This window comes from Oncorhynchus keta, chromosome 14, assembly GCF_023373465.1.
Source record: "Oncorhynchus keta strain PuntledgeMale-10-30-2019 chromosome 14, Oket_V2, whole genome shotgun sequence".
Taxonomy (NCBI): Eukaryota; Metazoa; Chordata; class Actinopteri; order Salmoniformes; family Salmonidae; genus Oncorhynchus; species Oncorhynchus keta.
The window spans coordinates 30,875,841-30,900,377 of record NC_068434.1 but is presented as its reverse complement, the minus strand read 5'-3'; the positions used below and the strand labels follow the sequence as shown (position 1 = coordinate 30,900,377).

The 24,537-nt window shown below is 42.9% G+C and overlaps 3 protein-coding genes across 7 annotated transcripts in view; 2 read left to right on the top strand and 1 right to left on the bottom strand.

Annotated features, from left to right (window-relative positions):
- LOC118393204 (PDZ and LIM domain protein 2-like) overlaps positions 1–15,164 on the top strand; it is a 61,284-nt gene extending 46,120 nt beyond the window's left edge. For both annotated transcript variants that reach the window (XM_035785649.2, XM_035785650.2), the window contains 4 exons: positions 4,195–4,313; positions 7,499–7,644; positions 8,210–8,324; positions 13,314–15,164. In XM_035785649.2, coding sequence (XP_035641542.1) covers positions 4,195–4,313; positions 7,499–7,644; positions 8,210–8,324; positions 13,314–13,512 — 579 coding nt within the window. In that variant the 3' untranslated portion in view covers positions 13,513–15,164. The remainder of the gene's footprint in view (positions 1–4,194; positions 4,314–7,498; positions 7,645–8,209; positions 8,325–13,313) is intronic.
- The window catches only part of LOC118393200 (prolactin-releasing peptide receptor-like), a 377,063-nt gene that overhangs the window by 266,958 nt on the left and 85,568 nt on the right, over positions 1–24,537 (bottom strand). The window lies entirely within an intron of this gene.
- LOC118393203 (adhesion G protein-coupled receptor A2-like) overlaps positions 21,626–24,537 on the top strand; it is a 63,633-nt gene continuing 60,721 nt past the window's right edge. For 2 of the 4 annotated variants that reach the window (XM_052461480.1, XM_052461477.1), the window contains exon 1: positions 21,626–22,649. In XM_052461480.1, coding sequence (XP_052317440.1) covers positions 22,405–22,649 — 245 coding nt within the window. In that variant the 5' untranslated portion in view covers positions 21,626–22,404. The remainder of the gene's footprint in view (positions 22,650–24,537) is intronic. The other 2 variants (XM_052461479.1, XM_052461478.1) reach the window with 2 other exon arrangements.

Genomic DNA, 24,537 nt, shown 5'->3' with positions numbered 1-24,537 from the left:
ATTCAGACCCCTTGACTTTTCCCACATTTTGTTATGTTAGCCTTATTCTAAAATGTTACGTATTTTTGTTTTTTCCTCATTAATCTACACACAATACCCCATAAGGACAAAGTGAAAACAGGTTTTTAGAAAAAAGTATTCAGACCTTTTGCTGTGAGCTCAGATGCATCCTGTTTCCATTGATCACCCTTTGGATGTTTCTACAACTTGATTAGAGTCCACCTGTGGTAAATTGATTGAACATGGTTTTGAAAGGCACACACCTGTCTATCAGTTCCCACAGCTGACCGTGCAAGTCAGAGCAAAAACCAAGCCATGAGGTCGAAGGAATTCTCTGTAGAGCTCAGAAACAGGATTGTGTCGAGGCACAGATCTGGGGAAAGGTACCAAAACATTTATGCAGCATTGAAGGTCCCCAAGAACACAGTGGCCTCCATCATTCTTAAATGGAAGACGTTTGGAACCACCAAGATTCTTCCTAGAGCTGACCGCCTTGCCAAACTGAGCAATCGGGGGAGAAGGGCCTTTGTCAGGGAGGTGACCAAGAACCCTATGGTCATTCTGACAGAGCTCCAGAGTTCCTCTGTGGTGTTGGGAGAACCTTCCAGAAGGACAACCATCTCTGCAGCACTCCACCAATTGCGCCTTTATGGTAGAGTGGCTAGACGGAAGCCACTCCTCAGTAAAAGGCACATGACAGCCTGCTTGGAGTTTGCAGCCACCTAAAGGACTCTCAGACTATGAGAAACTAGATTCTCTGGTCTGATAAAACCAAGATTGAACTCTTTGGCCTGAATGCCAAGTCACGTTTTGGAGGAAACCTGGCTCCATCCCTACAGTGAAGCATGGTGGTGGCAGCATCATGCTGTGGGGATGATTTTCAGCGGCAGGCACTGGGAGACTAGTCAGGATCGAGGGAAAGATGACCGGAGCAAAGTACAGAGAGACCCTTTATGAAAATCTCCTCCAGAGCGCTCAGGACCTCAGAATGGGTCGAGGGTTCACCTTCCAACAGGACAACGACCCTAAGCACACAGCCAAGACAACGCAGGAGTGGCTTCAGGACAAGTCTCTGAATGTCTTTGAGTGGACTAGCCAGAGCCCGGATTTGAACCCCATCTCTGGAGAGACCCGACAATAGTTGTGCAGCGAAGCTCCCTATCAACCTGACAGAGTTTTAAAGGATATACAGAGAAGAATGGGAGAAACTTCTCAAATACGGGTGTGCCAAGTTTGTAGCGTCATACCCAAGAAGACTCCAGGCTGTAATCATTGCCGAAGTACTTTGTTGAAACGACTAAGTGAAGGGTTGTATACTTATGTAAGTGTAATATTTCAGTTTTTGACTTCACTGTTTTTGCTCTGTCATTATGGGGTATTATGTTTAAATTGAGGGGTAAAAAACGATTTAATACATTTTATAATAAGGCTGTAACATAACAAAAAAGGGGGGTCTGAATACTTTCTGAATGCACTGTTTATTTATTTTGCTCTGAAAAATTGAGGGGCCAAATAAAATCAGCCATGGGACAAATTCACCCCGTGGGCCGCCTTTTGGTGAACCCTGATCCTTATTCTAACCCTAACCATAACCCTTACCCTAACTCATACCCTAACCATAACCATAACCATTACCCTAACCCATACCCTAACCATAACCATTACCCTAACCCTAACCCTAACCATAACCCTAACCTTATCAAGCAGTTGCTTATCAGCATATAGTTTGATGGTATGACCATCTGTAGAGCATAAATAAAGTGACTGATCTTTTTTGTAGTGTTCACTTTTCAAGCTTCATTTCACTTTTGATTTAACTGAATACCCCATAGAAAATAAATATTTTGTTGAGTGTCTGAGAGACTTTTAGAATTGGATCTCAGGTGGTCACAGTTAGATGCAGTGCATAGCACTGTAGTAAAATCTAACTGTTTTCTGGGATTCCTGACACTAAAAGTGTCTGGGCTGAGTTATGAGTTGCTCAGAAGTGGACCAGGTGTGTGCACTGTGTTCTGGGTGCCCCATGTCCCCGGGGTGAAATTCTCTTCGAACCGACACCACATAGGAAACTCATAATACCATTAAACTTGCACACGTGTGCATACCAAACGCACGCTCAAACTCATGCATACACACACAGCCATTCAGTCCCATGTTTTCAGGATCTCTAAGGATCTACTGCTTGGCTGTAACCAAATGATGTCACTCTAGCTCCCTCTTGTGGCTTAATAAAAGCAGTAGCTAGAGACCGAAGAGAAGGCGAGACATCTCACAGGTTCATTTTTGGGCAGGTGTTATTGGGCAGTTTCACATTGAAAAAAATCCTGTCTGTGTCAGTGGGTGTTCCCTTTCTCTAGTGAGCTTGCCAGAGATTATGAAGGAACTGTATGTTCACCCGAAGGAAGGATAGACCGCTTACACAGACGGGAACCTTGACCATTTCCTTTCAATGGTAAACGGCCATAATGAGACACGTTCATAATCCACCATCATTGGCAGTAGCTTCCTGCCAAGCTGGTACTCTAGCAGTGAGCAGTTAGGTAATGGAAGTAGGAAGCATTGTCAGTAAACCATATCATGCTGAGGTGAATAAGTTGCTAAAGTTTGCCATTTGCTCTTTCCCAATGCGGTATAATGGTTTATAACTGCCATGCATAATTGTAGGACATCTGGCGTCCACGATGGAAGTACACGTTGGCTCTCCCCTTCTATTCAAACAAACAAGAGAGCCAATGCCAAACATCTGTTACCATGCGAACAGCATCTCCGTCATCAGGCCTGGGGGCTGAGTCCCAGCTTAGATATAAATAGCAATCAAAAGCTAATAAGGTTGACAAAAGCGGGCAGGCAGGCAGCCTGCACGTGGAGTTAGGGCTGGGAGATAAATGAGAGCTTGATAAGGAGGGACGAGTTAGGTAAAGGACAGGAATGCTGGGAGTGTCTCATGATCACTCCATTGAAACCCGCAGTATGGGAAGGGCAGGAGGAAAACCATGACAAATCAGAGCCTTTATTAGCACCAGTAATGGTGACTGTAGCAACCTTCCGCCATGGCTACCAGAATTAGAACTGTTAGTTCATTACTGTACACAAATAAGGTTGAGGAAGTGTGTGTGTGTGTGTGTGTGTGTGTGTGTGTGTGTGTGTGTGTGTGTGTGTGTGTGTGTGTGTGTGTGTGTGTGTGTATTCTGAACATCAGGGGTGTAATTCAGTAAGGTAAAACTTAACAGATACTGTAGAATGAAATTAATAGAGCTGACTTGATTCTACATGACAGACAATCCTATTGGTTCCAATCCACACAATACATTTCATCATTGTATTTTCTATCAGAAAGTAAGCCTTGAGTTTTGTAGATTGATGCATTGTGCTCTTTTTATCTTTAAAGCCCTCTTACGTAAACTTCTGCCATAGCTTTACCATAGCTTTGTTAACCTTCAGATGTATACGTTACCAGACCTGGACTCAGAGATGGCTAACCCTGGAGATCTCTGAAATTTCCACCAAGTTAGGTAAATCTGCTTTGTGGATTGATCTCCAAAAGTCCTTAAAGTCGGTGCCACTAGGGCAGGGCTCTTTTCTTGAGCGGATGGTCGGGGGGCCAGAACATAATTATAAATCATTTGTACCCTGCAAATTAACCCAAGACGCCCACAAATATATTGCATTTGACAAAAACATAATCATTTCAAACCTTTACACTGGTACATGATCATTGCACCCAACTGAACTGGCCCCGGGAGGTCATTTCTGTCACCTGTTCACATAGAGCCCTCCCTTTCTGACCTTGACTGTTCCTATTCATGTGGACCTGTCCAGCTCTTTGTCTGTCTATTCGCTTAAAGAACGTTTTCCCCATCCAGGCTCATCTTTCTTTAGTTGTTGTGATTTTTCAGAACATTCTCTTCAATGCCAATCCACCCTTGATGAAGCAACGTTTTTGAAACAACCATTAAATGAAATCCAGTAAGTGAAAGGAATATAGCTATTTCTTTATCTGACTTCTTTATTGAGATATTGCATCACATGGTGCTTTCTTTCTCATGGTCTCATCAGGTTTCTCAACTATAAACTCGTTCCACTCTATAAAGTGCATGTCTGGGTTTCAGCATCTGCAGGTGGTTTGACCGAGCAGAAGAAGATGATCCATGCAGATCAGACCAGTCTGACCTGTACATCGCTTTGTCTCCACAGGAGTTCTCTTCTCCGGACTTCAGGACTAACTCTGTGACCAGCCGAACCCCCACCCCTCCAGGACATTACTCGCCCCACAGCCCTATTGACCGCGAGCTGTCTGTCTCCCCCAGACGCAGGTATGAACATTCTCAATCCTCGGCTCCTCTACAGATCTACCACGATGTACACTACAAATGTACCCACTCTAACGTATGTTGATGTTGTGTATTTTGAATATGTGATTATGACTTACTACAAACAGGCTTAGGGTAAAACAAACTCCTGTAGCAATTCAGTAACGTGTAAAAATGCACAACGCAGCACTTAGTTAACCAAAACAGATGTGGTTGATCTTGGAGCTACAAGTCAGACTATTTTAGTGTGCATTGAAGGATTCAGCTGTCTTCATCAAACATTGACTTAATTGATTAGACCTTTTGACTGTACCTTACTCTGAGAGTCAGTGCTCTCATACTGTAGTGCTATTTACTCAACAGCCAAAAAGATGAAAGTAGAGATTTTTCAAACCTGTTCCTTACAAAGCCTCTCAGGTAGTCTGTTTTTAGCCGTACTCAGTGTTCCTCCCTTCTGGAAAGGTTGGGGTGTGTCTGTGTGCAGTTCTTGAAGAGCCTCACTTTTCTGCTGGTCATGTGACATGTCAGAATATGGCATCAGACCCATCCACCTCAGGCTCTTACTCTTATCCCCCAAAATGTCTTATTTCACTTCTTCCCTTAATTGGCCCCACTCTCTGTAGTCCCCAGGCTTCACATCAAGTCCCCCCTCTGACTCAGCCAATCACAGGCTAAGAGACACCCCCTGAGACGCTTCTTTTCTCTCCAGGCCAATGAGTGGCAGCCGAAAGGCACACTTTTCAGTCCGAAACTCAATCTTCTCCTGCTCCTGTTTGGTGTATATAAATATATATAGGTGTGTGCCTCTGCGTGTGTGCTTGTGTTTTTGTGTGTTTGCTGGGTTACCACAGCTGAGGATAGACGTGCAGCCAAGAACAACTGTTACATCTGAAAGCAAAGATTATCTAGTTGTAAAGGAATTCTCCTCTTTGTTCCCTCTTTATGTCCGAGGTGAGTTATTTCTGACTTTTATTGTATTTGGTCATGAGTTTAGGGGCAACTGGCTTTAATTAGTATGGCTGTGTTTTTGAATGAAGCAATGCAAACAACACCAACACAACACCAACAGCCCTATTGTTCTCACACTGGAGAATGCTGTTGGAGCTAGCAGCAGTGATAGCATCTGTTTTGACTGAGGCTTGTTTAAAGACATGCATTTTCACTCGAGGAAGATCAGGTGTTCTCTGTGGCTGTGGAACCATGAAAAGGATGCTTTTTCCATGTGCACATTTCTCGAGTGGTTTCTTAAAAACATTCTGACTGTTGTGGAGTCCACAAAGTACTTACTGGAAAGCCAACTAACAATATTATTTCCAGATACTGTGTGTTATGTGTAGCCTATTCCAGTTGTACTCTTCTTTTGAGTATGCATACATGCAGTATATTATATAGCTTCGGCAAGTTATGACTGTTTTTGTAACAGATTTCCCTCCATCTGTAACTTTCTGCAGTTCACTGTTCTGCCTTTATGTTTGCTTTGCTCCCATGCTTTTGTGCTCTTAGTACATTTGACCCAGTATGCCCATTGGTTTGAAGATGTAATGTGAATGAGGGGAAATGGATTTAGCAGGGTGGAGTGGAGCATGGATGAAGACTTTGAGGGTGTGTTGGAGAGTCTGTTTTCAATTTAAACCATGTTCTATAATGCAAAGGAAAGAGTTTAAGCATTGAGGTTTTGTCTCATCGTTTTGCCATCTCCTGTTTCAGCTGATGAAAGGCAGGCACGAACTCCAGTCCACATGAATGCATGCACACACATCTCTCCATTTCCATAGTGCCTTCAACAGGATTAGCCATGTGAATGATTATTCTTTTCCGTGGTATTGTCTTAGATTAGATCAGCACAGGGGGAATGTATACAGTCAGTGTTTTTGACAGATGTGCTGTAACCTGGCATATGATAACACAGAGAGAGATCCAGCTGATGAGAATTGGCAGACTTTTACTGACAGTTTAGCAGGGATGTTCTGCTCAATTCTCTGAAGGTGAATGGCAATACACCACACCAGTGGACTGAGGGTCTGTCTGACCGGTTTCACACACAACCTGACTGACTGAAATGCTCCCTCCAGGCAAACAATGTTGACTACAGTATTCTGTGCATAGGTCCTTGTGTACATTTGACTGTCATCTTTCTGTCCATTTTTTTTCTCTGTTGTTGCTAGGCTAGGAAAATATAACAATGGCAACCACACACAGTTGCTGTTGAATGAACAATAAAGTGAACCACTTTTTCATTCCACCACCCCAATGGCTAGGAATGTGGTGCTCATAAACCTGTAAGTGCAGTGCTACTGTGCTGCCTGCTAGTCTGCTAATTAGCTTGGCAGCAGAGAAACTACCCTGATGGGTTCACTCTTAAGACTATGTCCCATCACAAGCACTCCCATTGGTCCAAAATGGCCACAAAACATGCATTGGCTTGAGTTGCCTCATAAGTTATCTCGCCTCAAAGCTAAAAGGTGTCCATTGGCTCCAGTGGGTCATAAATGTAATGATGGCATGAGAGAGGGGTAGTGGTACATGATAGAAATGACACGTCTCTGTGATTTTCCATCCAGGAATGCCTGGAGTCAAACAGCAGGATTGCCCACTTTATTTGGCCAATCATGGCTGCTGTGGTGGTGGGTATCTGGAAAGCTTTAGCCACAGTTCTACTTTACTAGCCATAAGCTAGAATGTCTTCACCTTAATACCCAAACACTACACCAATAATGTATGCTACTTAGTTGATAACATGGCACCGTCTACTCTACACAGGCGTTTTCAATATGTGTTCTTTACCTTGCCTGCAGGACATTTTCAGACTAGAGCAGTTGCTGCTGTAAGTGGATAGCAAGGTGATCCAGTTCAGTTGTGAATGTTTGGACTGCGATTGGAGGCTGGCTTTGCAATGTAGACTTTGGGCTGGAAGGTCAGTCACAAAGCTGACTGCTGCCCCTATCTTAATTTCCTCTGGATTCTCTCAAACTAACCCCACATAAGTTCTCCACAATGTACACATCGCCTTGAACATATGTGGACATTATTACACCGTCTACCGTACACGGAATGTACAAATGTACAGTACGTAGATAGAACATAGATCGTACATGGAATGTATATGTATATGGGTTGACTGATCAGTCTATTTATCAGAGTGGTTACGTAATAGGTAATAGCTACATCTCCTCTCTCTCCCACTGCAGTTCTGGCTCGGACTTTGCCATGCAGCGGTTTGACCGGGATTCAGAGGTCTACAAGATGATCCAGGAGAACAAGGAGTCTCGCACGGCCCCTCGACAGTCCAACACCTTCCGCATGTTGCAGGAGGTTCTGGAGTCTGATGAGAAGGGTGAGCAGATCCTCCCATAAACACACTCGTCTTCACTCGCGCTCTCTCTCTCTCTCTCTGTGACACGCTGGTCTAATAAACAGGTGTGTAGGATGTACTGTCCCGTTTGAAACCTATTTGAAGGGTCAACTGGATGTCAACTCTGAGGTCGATAGAGGTTATTTGTAGATAACGGTTATTGTCAAATTCAACACAATTTACCACCATTTTACTCAATTGTTTCATCAACCTTGTATTCTTTTCTGGCTACTCAGACAGTTATTTGATATGGATAGAAACATCAGGCCCTCCCCTGGTTCAGAGCAGTTATAAAGTCCGATAAGGAAACTCTTGCATAGAAACTGTGACTTAGAGCATTGTTTTCAATGGACAGCAGAGTGTGAGTGTTGTTTTTACTTTTACAAGCGGTGATGGTAATAAGAGTTTTATAAAGTGATAACAACCAGCATATGTCACTGGTGTCATGAAGTGTGTGACCCGGATCATAAACTGGTGGTGTTCAGACAAACGGTGTCGGCTCTGTCTGACTCTGCTCTCCTGTTGCTCTCTGGTTTGTTCTATGCAGAGGCAACTGTGCGGTTCCCAGGACTCTCGCCCAAACCCACCCCTCCCATACCCACATCACCCGGGGGCGGAGTCCCCAAGTACCACACCTGTGAGAAGTGTGGCACCAGCATTGTGTAAGAGTCACCTCATGTCACATGCTGTCTCCATGTCCACAGGGGTAATTGTGACATGTTCTCTCTGTCCACAGGGGTAATTGTGACATGTTCTCTCTGTCCACAGGGGTAATTGTGACATGTTCTCTCTGCCCACAGGGGTAATTGTGACATGTTCTCTCTGTCCACAGGGGTAATTGTGACATGTTCTCTCTGTCCACAGGGGTAATTGTGACATGTTCTCTCTGCCCACAGGGGTAATTGTGACATGTTCTCTCTGTCCACAGGGGTAATTGTGACATGTTCTCTCTGCCCACAGGGGTAATTGTGACATGTTCTCTCTGCCCACAGGGGTAATTGTGACATGTTCTCTCTGTCCACAGGGGTAATTGTGACATGTTCTCTCTGTCCACAGGGGTAATTGTGACATGTTCTCTCTGCCCACAGGGGTAATTGTGACATGTTCTCTCTGCCCACAGGGGTAATTGTGACATGTTCTCTCTGCCCACAGGGGTAATTGTGACATGTTCTCTCTGCCCACAGGGGTAATTGTGACATGTTCTCTCTGCCCACAGGGGTAATTGTGACATGTTCTCTCTGCCCACAGGGGTAATTGTGACATGTTCTCTCTGCCCACAGGGTAATTGTGACATGTTCTCTCTGTCCACAGGGGTAATTGTGACATGTTCTCTCTGCCCACAGGGGTAATTGTGACATGTTCTCTCTGTTCACAGGGGTAATTGTGACATGTTCTCTCTGTCCACAGGGGTAATTGTGACATGTTCTCTCTGCCCACAGGGGTAATTGTGACATGTTCTCTCTGTTCACAGGGGTAATTGTGACATGTTCTCTCTGTCCACAGGGGTAATTGTGACATGTTCTCTCTGTCCACAGGGGTAATTGTGACATGTTCTCTCTGTCCACAGGGGTAATTGTGACATGTTCTCTCTGTCCACAGGGGTAATTGTGACATGTTCTCTCTGTCCACAGGGGTAATTGTGACATGTTCTCTCTGTCCACAGGGGTAATTGTGACATGTTCTCTCTGTCCACAGGGGTAATTGTGACATGTTCTCTCTGCCCACAGGGGTAATTGTGACATGTTCTCTCTGTTCACAGGGGTAATTGTGACATGTTCTCTCTGTCCACAGGGGTAATTGTGACATGTTCTCTCTGTCCACAGGGGTAATTGTGACATGTTCTCTCTGTCCACAGGGGTAATTGTGACATGTTCTCTCTGCCCACAGGGGTAATTGTGACATGTTCTCTCTGCCCACAGGGGTAATTGTGACATGTTCTCTCTGCCCACAGGGGTAATTGTGACATGTTCTCTCTGTCCACAGGGGTAATTGTGACATGTTCTCTCTGTCCACAGGGGTAATTGTGACATGTTCTCTCTGTCCACAGGGGTAATTGTGACATGTTCTCTCTGTCCACAGGGGTAATTGTGACATGTTCTCTCTGCCCACAGGGGTAATTGTGACATGTTCTCTCTGTCCACAGGGGTAATTGTGACATGTTCTCTCTGTCCACAGGGGTAATTGTGACATGTTCTCTCTGTCCACAGGGGTAATTGTGACATGTTCTCTCTGTCCACAGGGGTAATTGTGACATGTTCTCTCTGTCCACAGGGGTAATTGTGACATGTTCTCTCTGTCCACAGGGGTAATTGTGACATGTTCTCTCTGTCCACAGGGGTAATTGTGACATGTTCTCTCTGTCCACAGGGGTAATTGTGACATGTTCTCTCTGTCCACAGGGGTAATTGTGACATGTTCTCTCTGTCCACAGGGGTAATTGTGACATGTTCTCTCTGCCCACAGGGGTAATTGTGACATGTTCTCTCTGCCCACAGGGGTAATTGTGACATGTTCTCTCTGTCCACAGGGGTAATTGTGACATGTTCTCTCTGTCCACAGGGGTAATTGTGACATGTTCTCTCTGTCCACAGGGGTAATTGTGACATGTTCTCTCTGTCCACAGGGGTAATTGTGACATGTTCTCTCTGTCCACAGGGGTAATTGTGACATGTTCTCTCTGTCCACAGGGGTAATTGTGACATGTTCTCTCTGTCCACAGGGGTAATTGTGACATGTTCTCTCTGTCCACAGGGGTAATTGTGACATGTTCTCTCTGTCCACAGGGGTAATTGTGACATGTTCTCTCTGTCCACAGGGGTAATTGTGACATGTTCTCTCTGTCCACAGGGGTAATTGTGACATGTTCTCTCTGTCCACAGGGGTAATTGTGACATGTTCTCTCTGTCCACAGGGGTAATTGTGACATGTTCTCTCTGTCCACAGGGGTAATTGTGACATGTTCTCTCTGTCCACAGGGGTAATTGTGACATGTTCTCTCTGTCCACAGGGGTAATTGTGACATGTTCTCTCTGTCCACAGGGGTAATTGTGACATGTTCTCTCTGTCCACAGGGGTAATTGTGACATGTTCTCTCTGTCCACAGGGGTAATTGTGACATGTTCTCTCTGTCCACAGGGGTAATTGTGACATGTTCTCTCTGTCCACAGGGGTAATTGTGACATGTTCTCTCTGTCCACAGGGGTAATTGTGACATGTTTCTCTGTCCACAGGGGTAATTGTGACATGTTCTCTCTGTCCACAGGGGTAATTGTGACATGTTCTCTCTGTCCACAGGGGTAATTGTGACATGTTCTCTCTGTCCACAGGGGTAATTGTGACATGTTCTCTCTGCCCACAGGGGTAATTGTGACATGTTCTCTCTGCCCACAGGGGTAATTGTGACATGTTCTCTCTGCCCACAGGGGTAATTGTGACATGTTCTCTCTGTCCACAGGGGTAATTGTGACATGTTCTCTCTGTCCACAGGGGTAATTGTGACATGTTCTCTCTGCCCACAGGGGTAATTGTGACATGTTCTCTCTGTTCACAGGGGTAATTGTGACATGTTCTCTCTGCCCACAGGGGTAATTGTGACATGTTCTCTCTGTCCACAGGGGTAATTGTGACATGTTCTCTCTGTCCACAGGGGTAATTGTGACATGTTCTCTCTCCACAGGGGTAATTGTGACATGTTCTCTCTGTCCACAGGGGTAATTGTGACATGTTCTCTCTGTCCACAGGGGTAATTGTGACATGTTCTCTCTGTCCACAGGGGTAATTGTGACATGTTCTCTCTGTCCACAGGGGTAATTGTGACATGTTCTCTCTGTTCTCTCCACAGGGGTAATTGTGACATGTTCTCTCTGTCCACAGGGGTAATTGTGACATGTTCTCTCTGTCCACAGGGGTAATTGTGACATGTTCTCTCTGTCCACAGGGGTAATTGTGACATGTTCTCTCTGTCCACAGGGGTAATTGTGACATGTTCTCTCTGTCCACAGGGGTAATTGTGACATGTTCTCTCTGTCCACAGGGGTAATTGTGACATGTTCTCTCTGCCCACAGGGGTAATTGTGACATGTTCTCTCTGTCCTGTCCACAGGGGTAATTGTGACATGTTCTCTCTGCCCACAGGGGTAATTGTGACATGTTCTCTCTGTCCACAGGGGTAATTGTGACATGTTCTCTCTGTCCACAGGGGTAATTGTGACATGTTCTCTCTGTCCACAGGGGTAATTGTGACATGTTCTCTCTGCCCACAGGGGTAATTGTGACATGTTCTCTCTGTCCACAGGGGTAATTGTGACATGTTCTCTCTGCCCACAGGGGTAATTGTGACATGTTCTCTCTGTCCACAGGGGTAATTGTGACATGTTCTCTCTGCCCACAGGGGTAATTGTGACATGTTCTCTCTGTCCACAGGGGTAATTGTGACATGTTCTCTCTGCCCACAGGGGTAATTGTGACATGTTCTCTCTGTCCACAGGGGTAATTGTGACATGTTCTCTCTGCCCACAGGGGTAATTGTGACATGTTCTCTCTGTCCACAGGGGTAATTGTGACATGTTCTCTCTGCCCACAGGGGTAATTGTGACATGTTCTCTCTGTTCACAGGGGTAATTGTGACATGTTCTCTCTGTCCACAGGGGTAATTGTGTCATGTTCTCTCTGTCCACAGGGGTAATTGTGACATGTTCTCTCTGTCCACAGGGGTAATTGTGACATGTTCTCTCTGTCCACAGGGGTAATTGTGACATGTTCTCTCTGTCCACAGGGGTAATTGTGACATGTTCTCTCTGTCCACAGGGGTAATTGTGACATGTTCTCTCTGTCCACAGGGGTAATTGTGACATGTTCTCTCTGTCCACAGGGGTAATTGTGACATGTTCTCTCTGTCCACAGGGGTAATTGTGACATGTTCTCTCTGTCCACAGGGGTAATTGTGACATGTTCTCTCTGTCCACAGGGGTAATTGTGACATGTTCTCTCTGTCCACAGGGGTAATTGTGACATGTTCTCTCTGTTCACAGGGGTAATTGTGACATGTTCTCTCTGTCCACAGGGGTAATTGTGACATGTTCTCTCTGTCCACAGGGGTGACATCCACAGGGGTAATTGTGACATGTTCTCTCTGTCCACAGGGGTAATTGTGACATGTTCTCTCTGCCCACAGGGGTAATTGTGACATGTTCTCTCTGTCCACAGGGGTAATTGTGACATGTTCTCTCTGTCCACAGGGGTAATTGTGACATGTTCTCTCTGTCCACAGGGGTAATTGTGACATGTTCTCTCTGTCCACAGGGGTAATTGTGACATGTTCTCTCTGTCCACAGGGGTAATTGTGACATGTTCTCTCTGTCCACAGGGGTAATTGTGACATGTTCTCTCTGTCCACAGGGGTAATTGTGTCATGTTCTCTCTGTCCACAGGGGTAATTGTGTAACTGATGACAAATAAAAAGTAATAATAAGCTGCTGACAAATACAAGCCCTGACATTGATACCTTTCCCTAAGGTGCAGGTTATTCCTCATAAACACAGAGGAGCTGAATTAATAAGCCTTCCTACAGTGTTTGTGTGTGTAATGTACAAAGATTAAAATCTGCAGAAACAATGTTTGTGTTGAGTATGACTGTGTCCATCTGTCTGCAGTACACAGGCGGTGCGCATCATTGACGACCGCTTCCGCCACCCAGAGTGCTACACCTGTTCTACACCAGAGTGCGGACTCAACCTGAAGATGCGAGGTCACTTCTGGGTGGGAGAGGAGATGTTCTGTGAGAAGCATGCCCGCGAGAATTACCAGGGCCTTGGCACTGCCCCCTGTGCCACCGTCTCACCCCGCCACTGAGGCTCAGAGCAATAGACCATGGGCTGGGGAACGGGAGTGGGAGTGGCAACACATCAGAGGTTGTGCCTTTTCTATAGCATTTAACTATTCTATCCAGTTTTCTAATTCAGTTACTATGAGGTTTGGATGGAACTTTTCTTTTCCCAGGCCCTCCCGGTTTAGCCCTTACAGCTGTACATTAGTGATAACAATACATCTATATCGGGCGGCAGGTAGCCTAGTGGTTAGAGCGTTGGACTAGTAACCGAAAGGTTGCATGATCGAATCCCAGAGCTGACAAGGTAAAAACTATTGTTCTGTCCCTGAGCAGGCAGTTAACCCACTTCCTAGGCCGTCATTGAAAATAAGAATTTGTTCTTAACTGACTTGCCTAGTTAAATAAAGGTTAAAAAAAATATAGATATAATAATATAACATCTCATTCAGACAACTTAGTGGGCTACTACACCTGCCACAGTTAAACCAACGTATTACATTTACATTTACATTTAAGTCTCTGTGATTTACAAAACAGAACTGGTATATGAATCAGATCAATGACAGAGCGTAACATTTTAATCCTTTAAACAGCATTGAGTCTCCTGCTGACCCGTTCGGAGGAAGGGAAATAAACTCTTCATTTGAATTTCAAGGCATTTGAAAGACAGAAGACATAAATATGCAAAGGGAGAACATTCATCTGTGTCAAAATGTGTACTATATTTGTGGTTGTGTGCATTTGTGTGTGTGTGTGTGCTTGCGTGCGTGTGTTTGTGGAATTCAATTTGAGCAAGAGTTTTGATCATTCCTTTTGAAGTGATGGTTTAAGTGCCTGCGTTGCTGCCATTTCTCCCTGCTATTGGGATCACTATTGAAAGGTTTCAGTGGATTCAGCTTTAGAATGTCAGGCCGAGCCTGTTGGGTTTGTTTTTGCCTCGTGGTAGCACATCAGTTTAGTTGGAATTATGAAATGTGTATTTGCTTTATTGCTTTTTAAAATTTGAAATAAGGGAATATAAAGATGTGATGTATAAATAAAAACATTTTTGTGAATGTTTCTTTTATAGAACAAAACTATATATTACCGTATCATATGACATCTGATGGCATGTGTATGCACAGGGCTGCATGACTTGTAGTACTATTTTAGTGTGAAGACGTTTGCTGATGCTATTGCTGTATATTCTGTTTCTTCACAGCAGCACCCACAGAAAGACAGTGTCACACTTCATAAAAACACAATGTTTTTGAGAAATATGTAAGAATAAAACTACATGTATCTTGCTTGGCCTTTTGTATAGTTAGCTATGCAATTGTACCATCAACAGCTTGTGTTGTTGAAAATTATGTCATGTAGGCTAAACCTTCCAGCTCCCTGGACAATAAACACCATGTGGACCCCTTCTCATCCTGTAGCTCATCCTAAAGATCATCTTATAGATGGGTACATTTGGCCTACTGGTCCCGCCTCTGTCTATCTACCTGGGAAATCATTGTGGACACACAGTCAGGTTCATTTGTGCTATAACCTGGCTGTACTGGGAACAACATTCAGAATTTATAAAACTAGCTTGGAAGTAGGTCTTCTATTCTCTGTAAATTTGTGATGAGCAGATGTTTTTCTGCATTATGTTTTGTAAGAATAAATAGTATCTTTGATGCTCTTGAAATTAGGTTTTGAGTTGAATTGGTGATTTTGTGTTACCTACAGATCCTAAAATGGATCTCATGCTTGTAAGATTTCATAAATATGTAATGCATGTAGACTCAAATATCCTTAGACCTTTTGCATGAACCATGTGGCCAAGTAATTGTGATTAAATATGAAAAGTGATGCAAATCTAATAGAAACACACATATTACATTTCCTCAAATAAAAAGGTACATCAGTGAATCAAAATATAATATTGGCTTTTATCCCACACATAAAATGGCTATGACTTGAAGGCAGTAAGCTTTAAAGCATTCCTTTGGGCACTGTGCTCTGTTGTCATTTACAGAGATACGGAAAGTAGTTCATTATCTGTACAACATAGTTAATCTGATAATACTTGTTGAATATATTTTCCAGATTTTTTTTATTTAAACTTTGCAAATGGACTCATTCCTAGGTGAAAACAGAAATGGTCTATTCATTCCTTTTCAGTAGAAGCTCTTATCCAGAGCAATTTACAGTAGTGAGTGCATACATTTTCATACTGGTCCCCTGTGGGAATCAAACCCTAGCACCATGCTCTACCAACTGAGCCACATCATCACAAAGCACTTGATATCTCACTGTACTCAATTACTGTCTTGTGCATTGTTCTTCTTCATGGTGATGGAAATTCTACAGGTACAAACCTAGATGACCAACCTATGTACAATACAGTAATGTACATTGAGTGGTTTGTAAGGATGGTAAATGAATACTGTGTAAAAAGTGGATGTTTTCCATGTTATTTGACCCTCAGCCTCTCTACTTCCTGTGACTATGGTCATTTATACTTAACTGTTTTTCACAGGTACTGCTGTTTTATCTTCCTCCCAGAAGGGGGCCACATTGTCACAGTTAAAGTTTTGCATTATACTGAGGCTGTCCGACATATCATCTTTGGTATGTATTGTACTGGGGTTTACAACACAGTATGGTGATTCTGTGTAGTAGGACTTGTAAAAAATAAAAAATGAACTCTTAAGTAAATAACTTTAAAACACCAACAGATTTACAAAAATGTATGCAATCCAATGCCTTCAAGTACTGTACGCTACTGTACTACACTATTTAACTCATTATTTGTTGTGCAATAACTTCAAGGCAGCCAATGATATGTCCACAATGAAGTTATTTAATAAATAGTGGTTATAAAGACATTTTAAGTATTAATATGTATTGTTTTTAGCAACTGGATTAATCACACAGATTCAGTGGTCTAGGTTGAGGATATATGGGTGTGGTTCCTGTGGGTTTTGCATGGAAGTCAGCCATTAGCAGCTTCAATGTTGTCATTGAATCCACCATTAGATGTCATCGTTTCCTCAAGAAAGGAACAACATCAGACCTCATGATGATACAGTACAGCAGTAGTTTGTATTTAGTTTTACACTGTAATGGTTACCACTGTTAGTAATGCTAAGATAATTTCGACCTTATTTTCTTGAAGATACTGTATCTAGTAAACTTGTTTTGTTACGGCTATAGAAACCTGTGATTGTGTTAGCCACTTTGAATACGACAGTGCTCGTTGTACTGGTGTGTAATGTGAGGTTGGGAAGAGCCAGTGGAAATGCCCAAGAGGGATCATCAAATTCCTACTCCATCCTGACGTCACTTCCACCCGGCCTCTTTCAACACTGAATCTCACTCTTCTCTCCTCAGATCTTCAGCTTCTCAGCTGGTCCCTCCACCTTTCCTTCCTTCCGTTCCCCCTCTTACCATATTCCACCTGGAATGGAGTCCAGATGTGGAATGGAGAGAGGGAGAGATTGCAATGGGGGGGTATGCAGAGAGAATCTTGGAACGACATTAAAGTTTGTCTGGATGCCATTAAGTACAATTTGATGTTATGTGCCGTTTGGGATGTGAAACTGTGCTCTCCAGATGAGAGAGATTTTTGGGCTGGTGAGCGGGAGTTGGAGGGGGTGTTGTTCTTGAAGCCTTATTTAACGGCTTGGATAAATAGCCCTGTGTTTCATCGCTGAGCCGGCACCCATCCACTCTTTCTGGTTTCCTTAAGAAATCATGCTGTCTCTCTGAGCCTGCTCCAGTGTACAGTATCACATACAGGAATAACAAACCCGGGGGTCTGCAGGGTGGGTCAGAGCACACTGCACCATTGTACGACCGGGCATGCTAGCATGACTTGAGGTGCCTGCCTTTTGGATATGTCTGTGAATACATGTTACCGGCCAATTGCACCAAGATCCCTTTCAAATACTCTCCTGGTTCACCTTTTCATATTTCAAAATGCACTCCAGATTTGAAACTCTAAAGGTTAATTCCTCCCCTGCCTCTCATACTGTATATCAGCAAGTCTTTTTAAACAGAGTTGCAGCACTGTTGGGATTTTTTAAAGACAAAGACAGACTTGTTGAAATGGACTCCTGCAGAAAGTTTCATGTTTTTTTTTGTGTTCAAAATTTCTTTAGGATACAAAAAGTCTTACCAGGCTGTATAACATTTGATTCTTTGCTCTCAGCAAAACATCCTTTTAGAGTTGGAGGAATTGTAATGGCATTGCCATGGAATCTCGATGTCAACCCATCAGGATCAATAACCATCACAACCTGATATAGTCTACCTTGAAAGCAGCTGCAAAATGTACATGTATCTGTAACTTTTAAGCTATGCTTCTTTCTCCCACATAAAAATGATGCAACTTTCTTTAGATAGGTGATCACTGTGGTTGCCCTTACACTAATGTGGATAACGAACTAAAGCAAACACTTTCATTGGTGATGGGAATAAGCATTAGTTGGGGTCATAATGCTATGAAAACAGTGCCATGAACTAAATCACAACTGCTCACTGGAAGTAAAAGGGACCATCTATTTCAATGGCCAGTAGTGTAGTAAGTACTACTGCTTGCTCACTGGAATGACCAGTAGTGTAGTAAGTACTACTGCTTGCTCACTGGAATGACCAGTAGTGTAGTAAGTACTACTGCTTGCTCACTGGAATGACCAGTAGTGTAGTAAGTACTACTGATTGCTCACTGGAATGACTAGTAGTGTAGTAAGTACTACTGCTTGCTCACTGGAATGACCAGTAGTGTAGTAAGTACTACTGCTTGCTCACTGGAATGACCAGTAGTGTAGTAAGTACTACTGCTTGCTCACTGGAATGAACAGTAGTGTAGTAAGTACTACTGCTTGCTCACTGGAATGACCAGTAGTGTAGTAAGTACTACTGCTTGCTCACTGGAATGACCAGTAGTGTAGTAAGTACTACTGCTTGCTCACTGGAATGACCAGTAGTGTAGTAAGTACTACTGCTTGCTCACTGGAATGAACAGTAGTGTAGTAAGTACTACTGCTTGCTCACTGGAATGACCAGTAGTGTAGTAAGTACTACTGCTTGCTCACTGGAATGACCAGTAGTGTAGTAAGTACTACTGCTTGCTCACTGGAATGACCAGTAGTGTAGTAAGTACTACTGCTTGCTCACTGGAATGACCAGTAGTGTAGTAAGTCCTACTGCTTGCTCACTGGAATGACCAGTAGTGTAGTAAGTACTACTGCTTGCTCGCTGCCTTTTCTTATTGTTGTTTTTGATTAAAGCATACGGTTGGTGACTCATGGATAAGGCCCCATAATATTGCTTGCTATAGCAACAGGCAATTGGCAGTAGCAGTACAGTCATTAACCTATAAAACTCTCTAAACACAATGGTATAGTATTCACTAGGAATATAATGTTTGCAATAAAAGCAATGTCCACTCAACATGTTATTTCAGTTGCAAATATCCAGTCATGTATAGCCCTACAGTGGCAAGAAAACATATGTGAACCCTTTGAAATTACCTGGATTTCTGCATAAATTGGTCATACATTTGATCTGATCATCTAAGTCACAACAATAGACAAACACACTGTTCTTAAACTAATAACGCATAATTTAATACATCATTTCATCATTTAAACATTCACAGTGTAGGTTGGGAAAAGTATGTGAACCCCTAGTCTAATGACTTCTCCAAAAGCTAATTGGAGTCAGGAGTCAGCTAACCTGGAGTCCAATCAATGAGACGAGATTAGAGATGTTGGTTAGAGCTGCCCTGCCCTGTAAAAAACACTCACACAATTTGAGTTTGCTATTCACAAGAAGCATTGCCTGATGTGAACCATGCCTCGAACAAAAGAGATCTCAGAAGACCTAAGATTAAGGATTGTTGACTTAAATAAAGCTGGAAAGGGTTACAAAAGTATCTCTAAAAGCCTTGATGTTCATCAGTCCATGGTAAGACAAATTGTCTATACATGGAGAAAGTGCAGCACTGTTGCTACTCTCCCTAGGAGTGGCCGTCCTGCAAAGATGACTGCAAGAGCACAGTGCAGAATGTTCAATGAGGTTAAGAAGAATCCTAGTGTCAGCTAGACTTACAGAAATCTCTGGAACATGTTAACATCTCTGTTGACAAGTCTACGATACCTAAAACACTCAACAAGAATGGTGTTCATGGGAGGACACCACAGAAGAAGCCAATGCTGTCCAAGAAAAACATTGCTGCACGTCTGAAGTTTGCAAAAGTGCACCTGGATATTCCACAGTGCTACTGGCAAAATATTCTGTGGACAGATGAAACTACAGTTGAGTTGTTTGGAAGAAACACACAACACTATGTGTGGAGAAGAAAAGGCACACCAACATCCAAAACGTATCCCAACTGTAAAGTATGGTGGAAGGAACATCATGGTTTGGGGCTGCTTTGCTGCCTCAGGACATGGACAGCTTGCGCTCATCGATGGAAAAATAAATTCCCAAGTTTATCAAGACATTTTGCAGAAGAGGCTGTCTGCAAATTGAAGCACAACAGATGTTGAGTGATGCAACAGGACAACGGACCAAAACACAGAAGTAAATCAACAACAGAATGGCTTCGACAGAAGAAACTACTCCTTCTGCAGTGGCCCAGTCAGAGTCCTGACCTCAACCCAATTGAGATGCTGTGGCATGACCTCAAGAGTGCGGTTCACACCAGACATCCTAAGAATATTGCTTTTACAATTTATTTATTACAATTTTATAAAGAGGAATGGTCCAAAACTATTCCTGACCGTTGTGCAGGTCTGATGCACAACTACAGAAAACATTTGGTTGAGGTCATTGCTGCCAAAGGAGGGTCAAGAGTTCACATCCAAGAGTTCACAAACATTTTCCACCCTGCACTGTGAATGTTTACACGGTGTGTTCAATAAAGACATGAACACATATAATTGTTTGTGTGTTATTAGTTTAAACAGACTGTGTTTGTCTATTGTTGTGACTTAGATGAAGATCAGATAAAATTGTATGACCAATTTATGCAGAAATCCAGGGAATTTCAAAGGGTTCACATACTTTTTCTTGCCACTGTACCAGGCCAATTTATCTGACCCATCGAGAAAGGCTGATTTAAGCTCCTCAAGCTGTGACCTTAGCTTCTAACATGATAGCCCTCATAACATTATGGACTCACGACATTCTTCCTAAAGCTGGGAGGAGTTGATTTGTGTGAATATGATCTCTCCTGATGGGCAAAAGCAAAAGTTCAGAAAACCCTTTTGTATTGTAAAAATCATGTCAGAATCATCTGTTAACAAGGAACTTTTAGAGGTTCACTCACTTTCTTTTGCTCTCATAACCCATGTGCTCATTGAAGCCAAGCCCTTTTCCAGTCTTCTATAACCCTGCTCACACACAAGATCTTGGGTGGATTGAAGTCCATGGGAAACTTGCAAATGAGCACTAGTACCCAAAGATTGGTAAGGGGAAGAAACATATGAATGGCCAGCTTCTTCTTACCGCATGTTTTGAAATCCAGCAGCAAGGCAAATCCCTGGATGTCAGCTTGTATAAATACGACATCTACTGGCAAACGTATTCCAGCAACGGGATCATGCATAATCAAGTGCATTGTTATTAAAATAGTGTAGTCAGTCAGAGAGTCACTTGTACATCTGGGGTCGTTTGCAAGTTTTGGTTATCTATTCATCACCTGATAACCAATACTGTAGATCTACTTTTAAAGACAATTATTGCATTTCTGCTGTACTTCAGAGCAAGCTACACTGTGGGATATGGTAGTTCATGAATTATTTGATGTGTGAGTACTGTATTGATGAAACTATAAATTGTCATTGTTAATTAACTAAAGGCTTGTCTATGACTATTGATGTCATATTGATATTACAGTTATCAATTGAACTCTTCTTTACAAATGTACATTTATGGCACATGAAAATGGATTATCCAGCCTCGTTTCATGTCGTCGGTAGGCCTTCATATGTTTATGAATGTCAGATGTGCACAGTGCACCCTTCAATTGCAGATCTACTTTCAGACAGACTGTAGCCTGGCTACCATAGACATTAAGGCTGGCTACCGGTGACACAAAAGAATTGAGAGCAGACAAGTTACACTTTCAAAGAGGTATCTGCGCTAGGACCCCGCGTATCAGCGCGAGCAGGCGACGGAATGCGCGCGCTGGGGTAGTAACTGAATTTCAGTGTGACAGAGTGGCAAGCAAAACCGCTAGATTTTGTGAATACAGAGTATCCGATCAGGACCAGTTCTACCGTCTTCAAAATTAACTCAGTTACTTTCAGACAAAGTTTAATTTAAGTTGACACCCGGAGATATCTTCAGAACATCGTGCCAAACGTATTTCTACATCTATGAATAAACTTAAACGGTGGAGGGCATCAGATCTTATTCAATTCAGTATGGAATTTGATTAAAACCACTGAAGTTTGGATATAGGTGGCTTGGACAGATAATGGTAACCACATTATATTTGTGACAATCAAATCCAGTGTTGACGCGTCGAAGTGTATCAAGGAGATACAAAGTGACGGAAAATTGGACAAATACTTAATCTTCATCTCGAATCTTCACATTTCAAGTAGAGTTTTAGTTCAGGACAACTGAACGGGGTGAGCTTTACTGGTATTTTCTTATAGATGAAAGCCACATAGTACTATGCGCGCACGAACTTGACATGGCATAATGGAAAGCTAGAATATTGGGAGTGCCAAATACTGGGAATGCCTTATTACTAGTAAGTTTCTAGCATCTTTGAATTTGAATTGAAACGGAAATTGGCAATTTGTCACACATTTGTGAAAAAAAATATTATAATTTAAAAGCTGTTTTCTTCCTGTCATCGCCCCAGGCACCTTCGTGGTGGAGAAATGGGATGACAGGGGGCAGCTGAGGTGAGACTGATAAGGACAATGATCGTGCCCGGCGTTGGCATCCCGCTCCCGGAGCGTCTGTTGCTGATGTTGGTCCTGCTGTCTGTCTCTGAGTCGAGGCTCACTCAAGCTTGCCCTGGGCTCATCACTAGTGGCTGCAGCTGTACCGATGACCGCTCCAAAGCCCACTCCACTCAGACTGTTCGGAAAAGAGTCCGCTGCGGTAACGAAGAACTTTCTGAAACTCCAGAGTCCGGTCTGCTACCGAACCAGACCGTTACTTTGTAAGTCATACATGCTTATTTTTTCCCCGCTTAAAACTGTGAATTTAAAATTAAAATAAATTTGATCCAAACGGAGGAGATGTGGTCTGGGCATCATGAGTGTCCAAACCAAAATTCCAAACACTGTAGACTGATGTATCACTAGCATGATGTAGATAATATATAAAATAATGTTGATAGGGCTACATCATCATCATTAACAAACTCAGGTGGGCTTTATTATAGCCCAGAACTGAGTAAGAGAAAAACATTTGAGAAAAGAATTCTAGAGCATGATAGACGGGGCAAAGTGCCCATGTGTAAATGGATTATGGGAAATCTACACCTTAGAGGATAGTTGAAGTTGTGGCAAATGTTGGTATCCTATTCATCTTAACAGTGTTATACACTGACTATAACTGAATATACACATGAGAAAATACTTTATAACCTAGTGTTCACATGCTATGGTAGTATCCACCTTTAGTAGTTGCTGGACCCTTGACATTATGAACATTTGAACACTTTATGCATGGCATATGCCGATAAACCCTCCAAACCTGACCTTGCAGTCTCAGTTATGATGGTATTTAATGACTGCCTGAGATAATGGACATTTCGGCCCATAAAGACCATAAGTTTACAGCAGCATAGTAACAGACCACATGAGCTGAAAGCTCAAGTCCAATGTCAGTTGTGTCTCTGAAAAGCACAATGTAGGGAGTCTGGTCTGGACTGGTGTGGATCCTGACGGAAGACTTTGTGAAGTAAAGCCATAATCTGACCCTGCCCCTTTGTCACAACTCTGTCACTTTAAATCTGCTTCTGGCGCAAGGAAACACACTGGGGTTCAGTTCCCTCCTCCCTCCTCGCTCCCCATACCCACCCCACAATCCAGCTGACTTGGCCTTGCTAAACTAGAATAAACAGAAACACATTTCTTCTCTTTTTATCCTCCCTCTCTGTGCTTTAATGGCGGCTTGGCTCCTTCCTTTAATATCATAACTTCCCAGCAATCTCAGACAGCCGCCTCACAATCGCCTTCTGTTCAGGAAGGAAGGCTGACTGACAGACCGTTGTCCAGCCGACCGGCCCATGATGAGACCTCACACTGCTGTCTGACACTTCAATCATCCTGTATTACTGTTAGTCTGATAGGCTATTCATGTATGGCAGACAATCTCAATTGCTATGATTGATGTGTCTATTCACCAACAAGGGTGGATTTACATTAGTAAAATATGTCTTGTGAGATCTATCTCACTTCAACATCAGATTTGCAACTTTTCATTTTACACAAGCCTTGGATGTGGTGTGGCCATAGCCATATTCCTGCTTAAGACGTCCACATACAGTGCCTTCGGAAAGTATTCAGACACCTTGCCTTTATCCAAATGTTGTTATGTTACAGCCTTATTCTAAAATGGATTAAATAAAAAAATCCTCACACAATACCCCATAATGACAAAGCAGAAACAGGTTTTTAGACATTTTTGCAAATGGATTAAAAAAACGAAAAACCTTTTTTTTTAAAACATATTTACATAAGTATTCAGACCCTTTGCTATGACACTCGAAATTGAGCTCACGTGCATCCTGTTTCCATTGATCATCCTTGAAATGTTTCTACAACTTGATTGGAATCCACCTGTGGTCAATTCTACATGTCCATGTAAGGTCCCACAGTTGACAGTGCAAGTCAGAGCAAAAAATAAAAAATAAATACATATACAAATAAAATATACAAATAAAATAAAACCCATGAGGTCGAAGGAATTGTCTGTTGAGCTCTGAGACAGGATTGTGTTGAGGCACAGATCTGGGGAAGGGTACCAAAAAATGTCTGCAGCATTGAAGGTCCCCAAGAACACAGTGGCCTCCATCATTCTTAAATGGAAGAAGTTTGGAA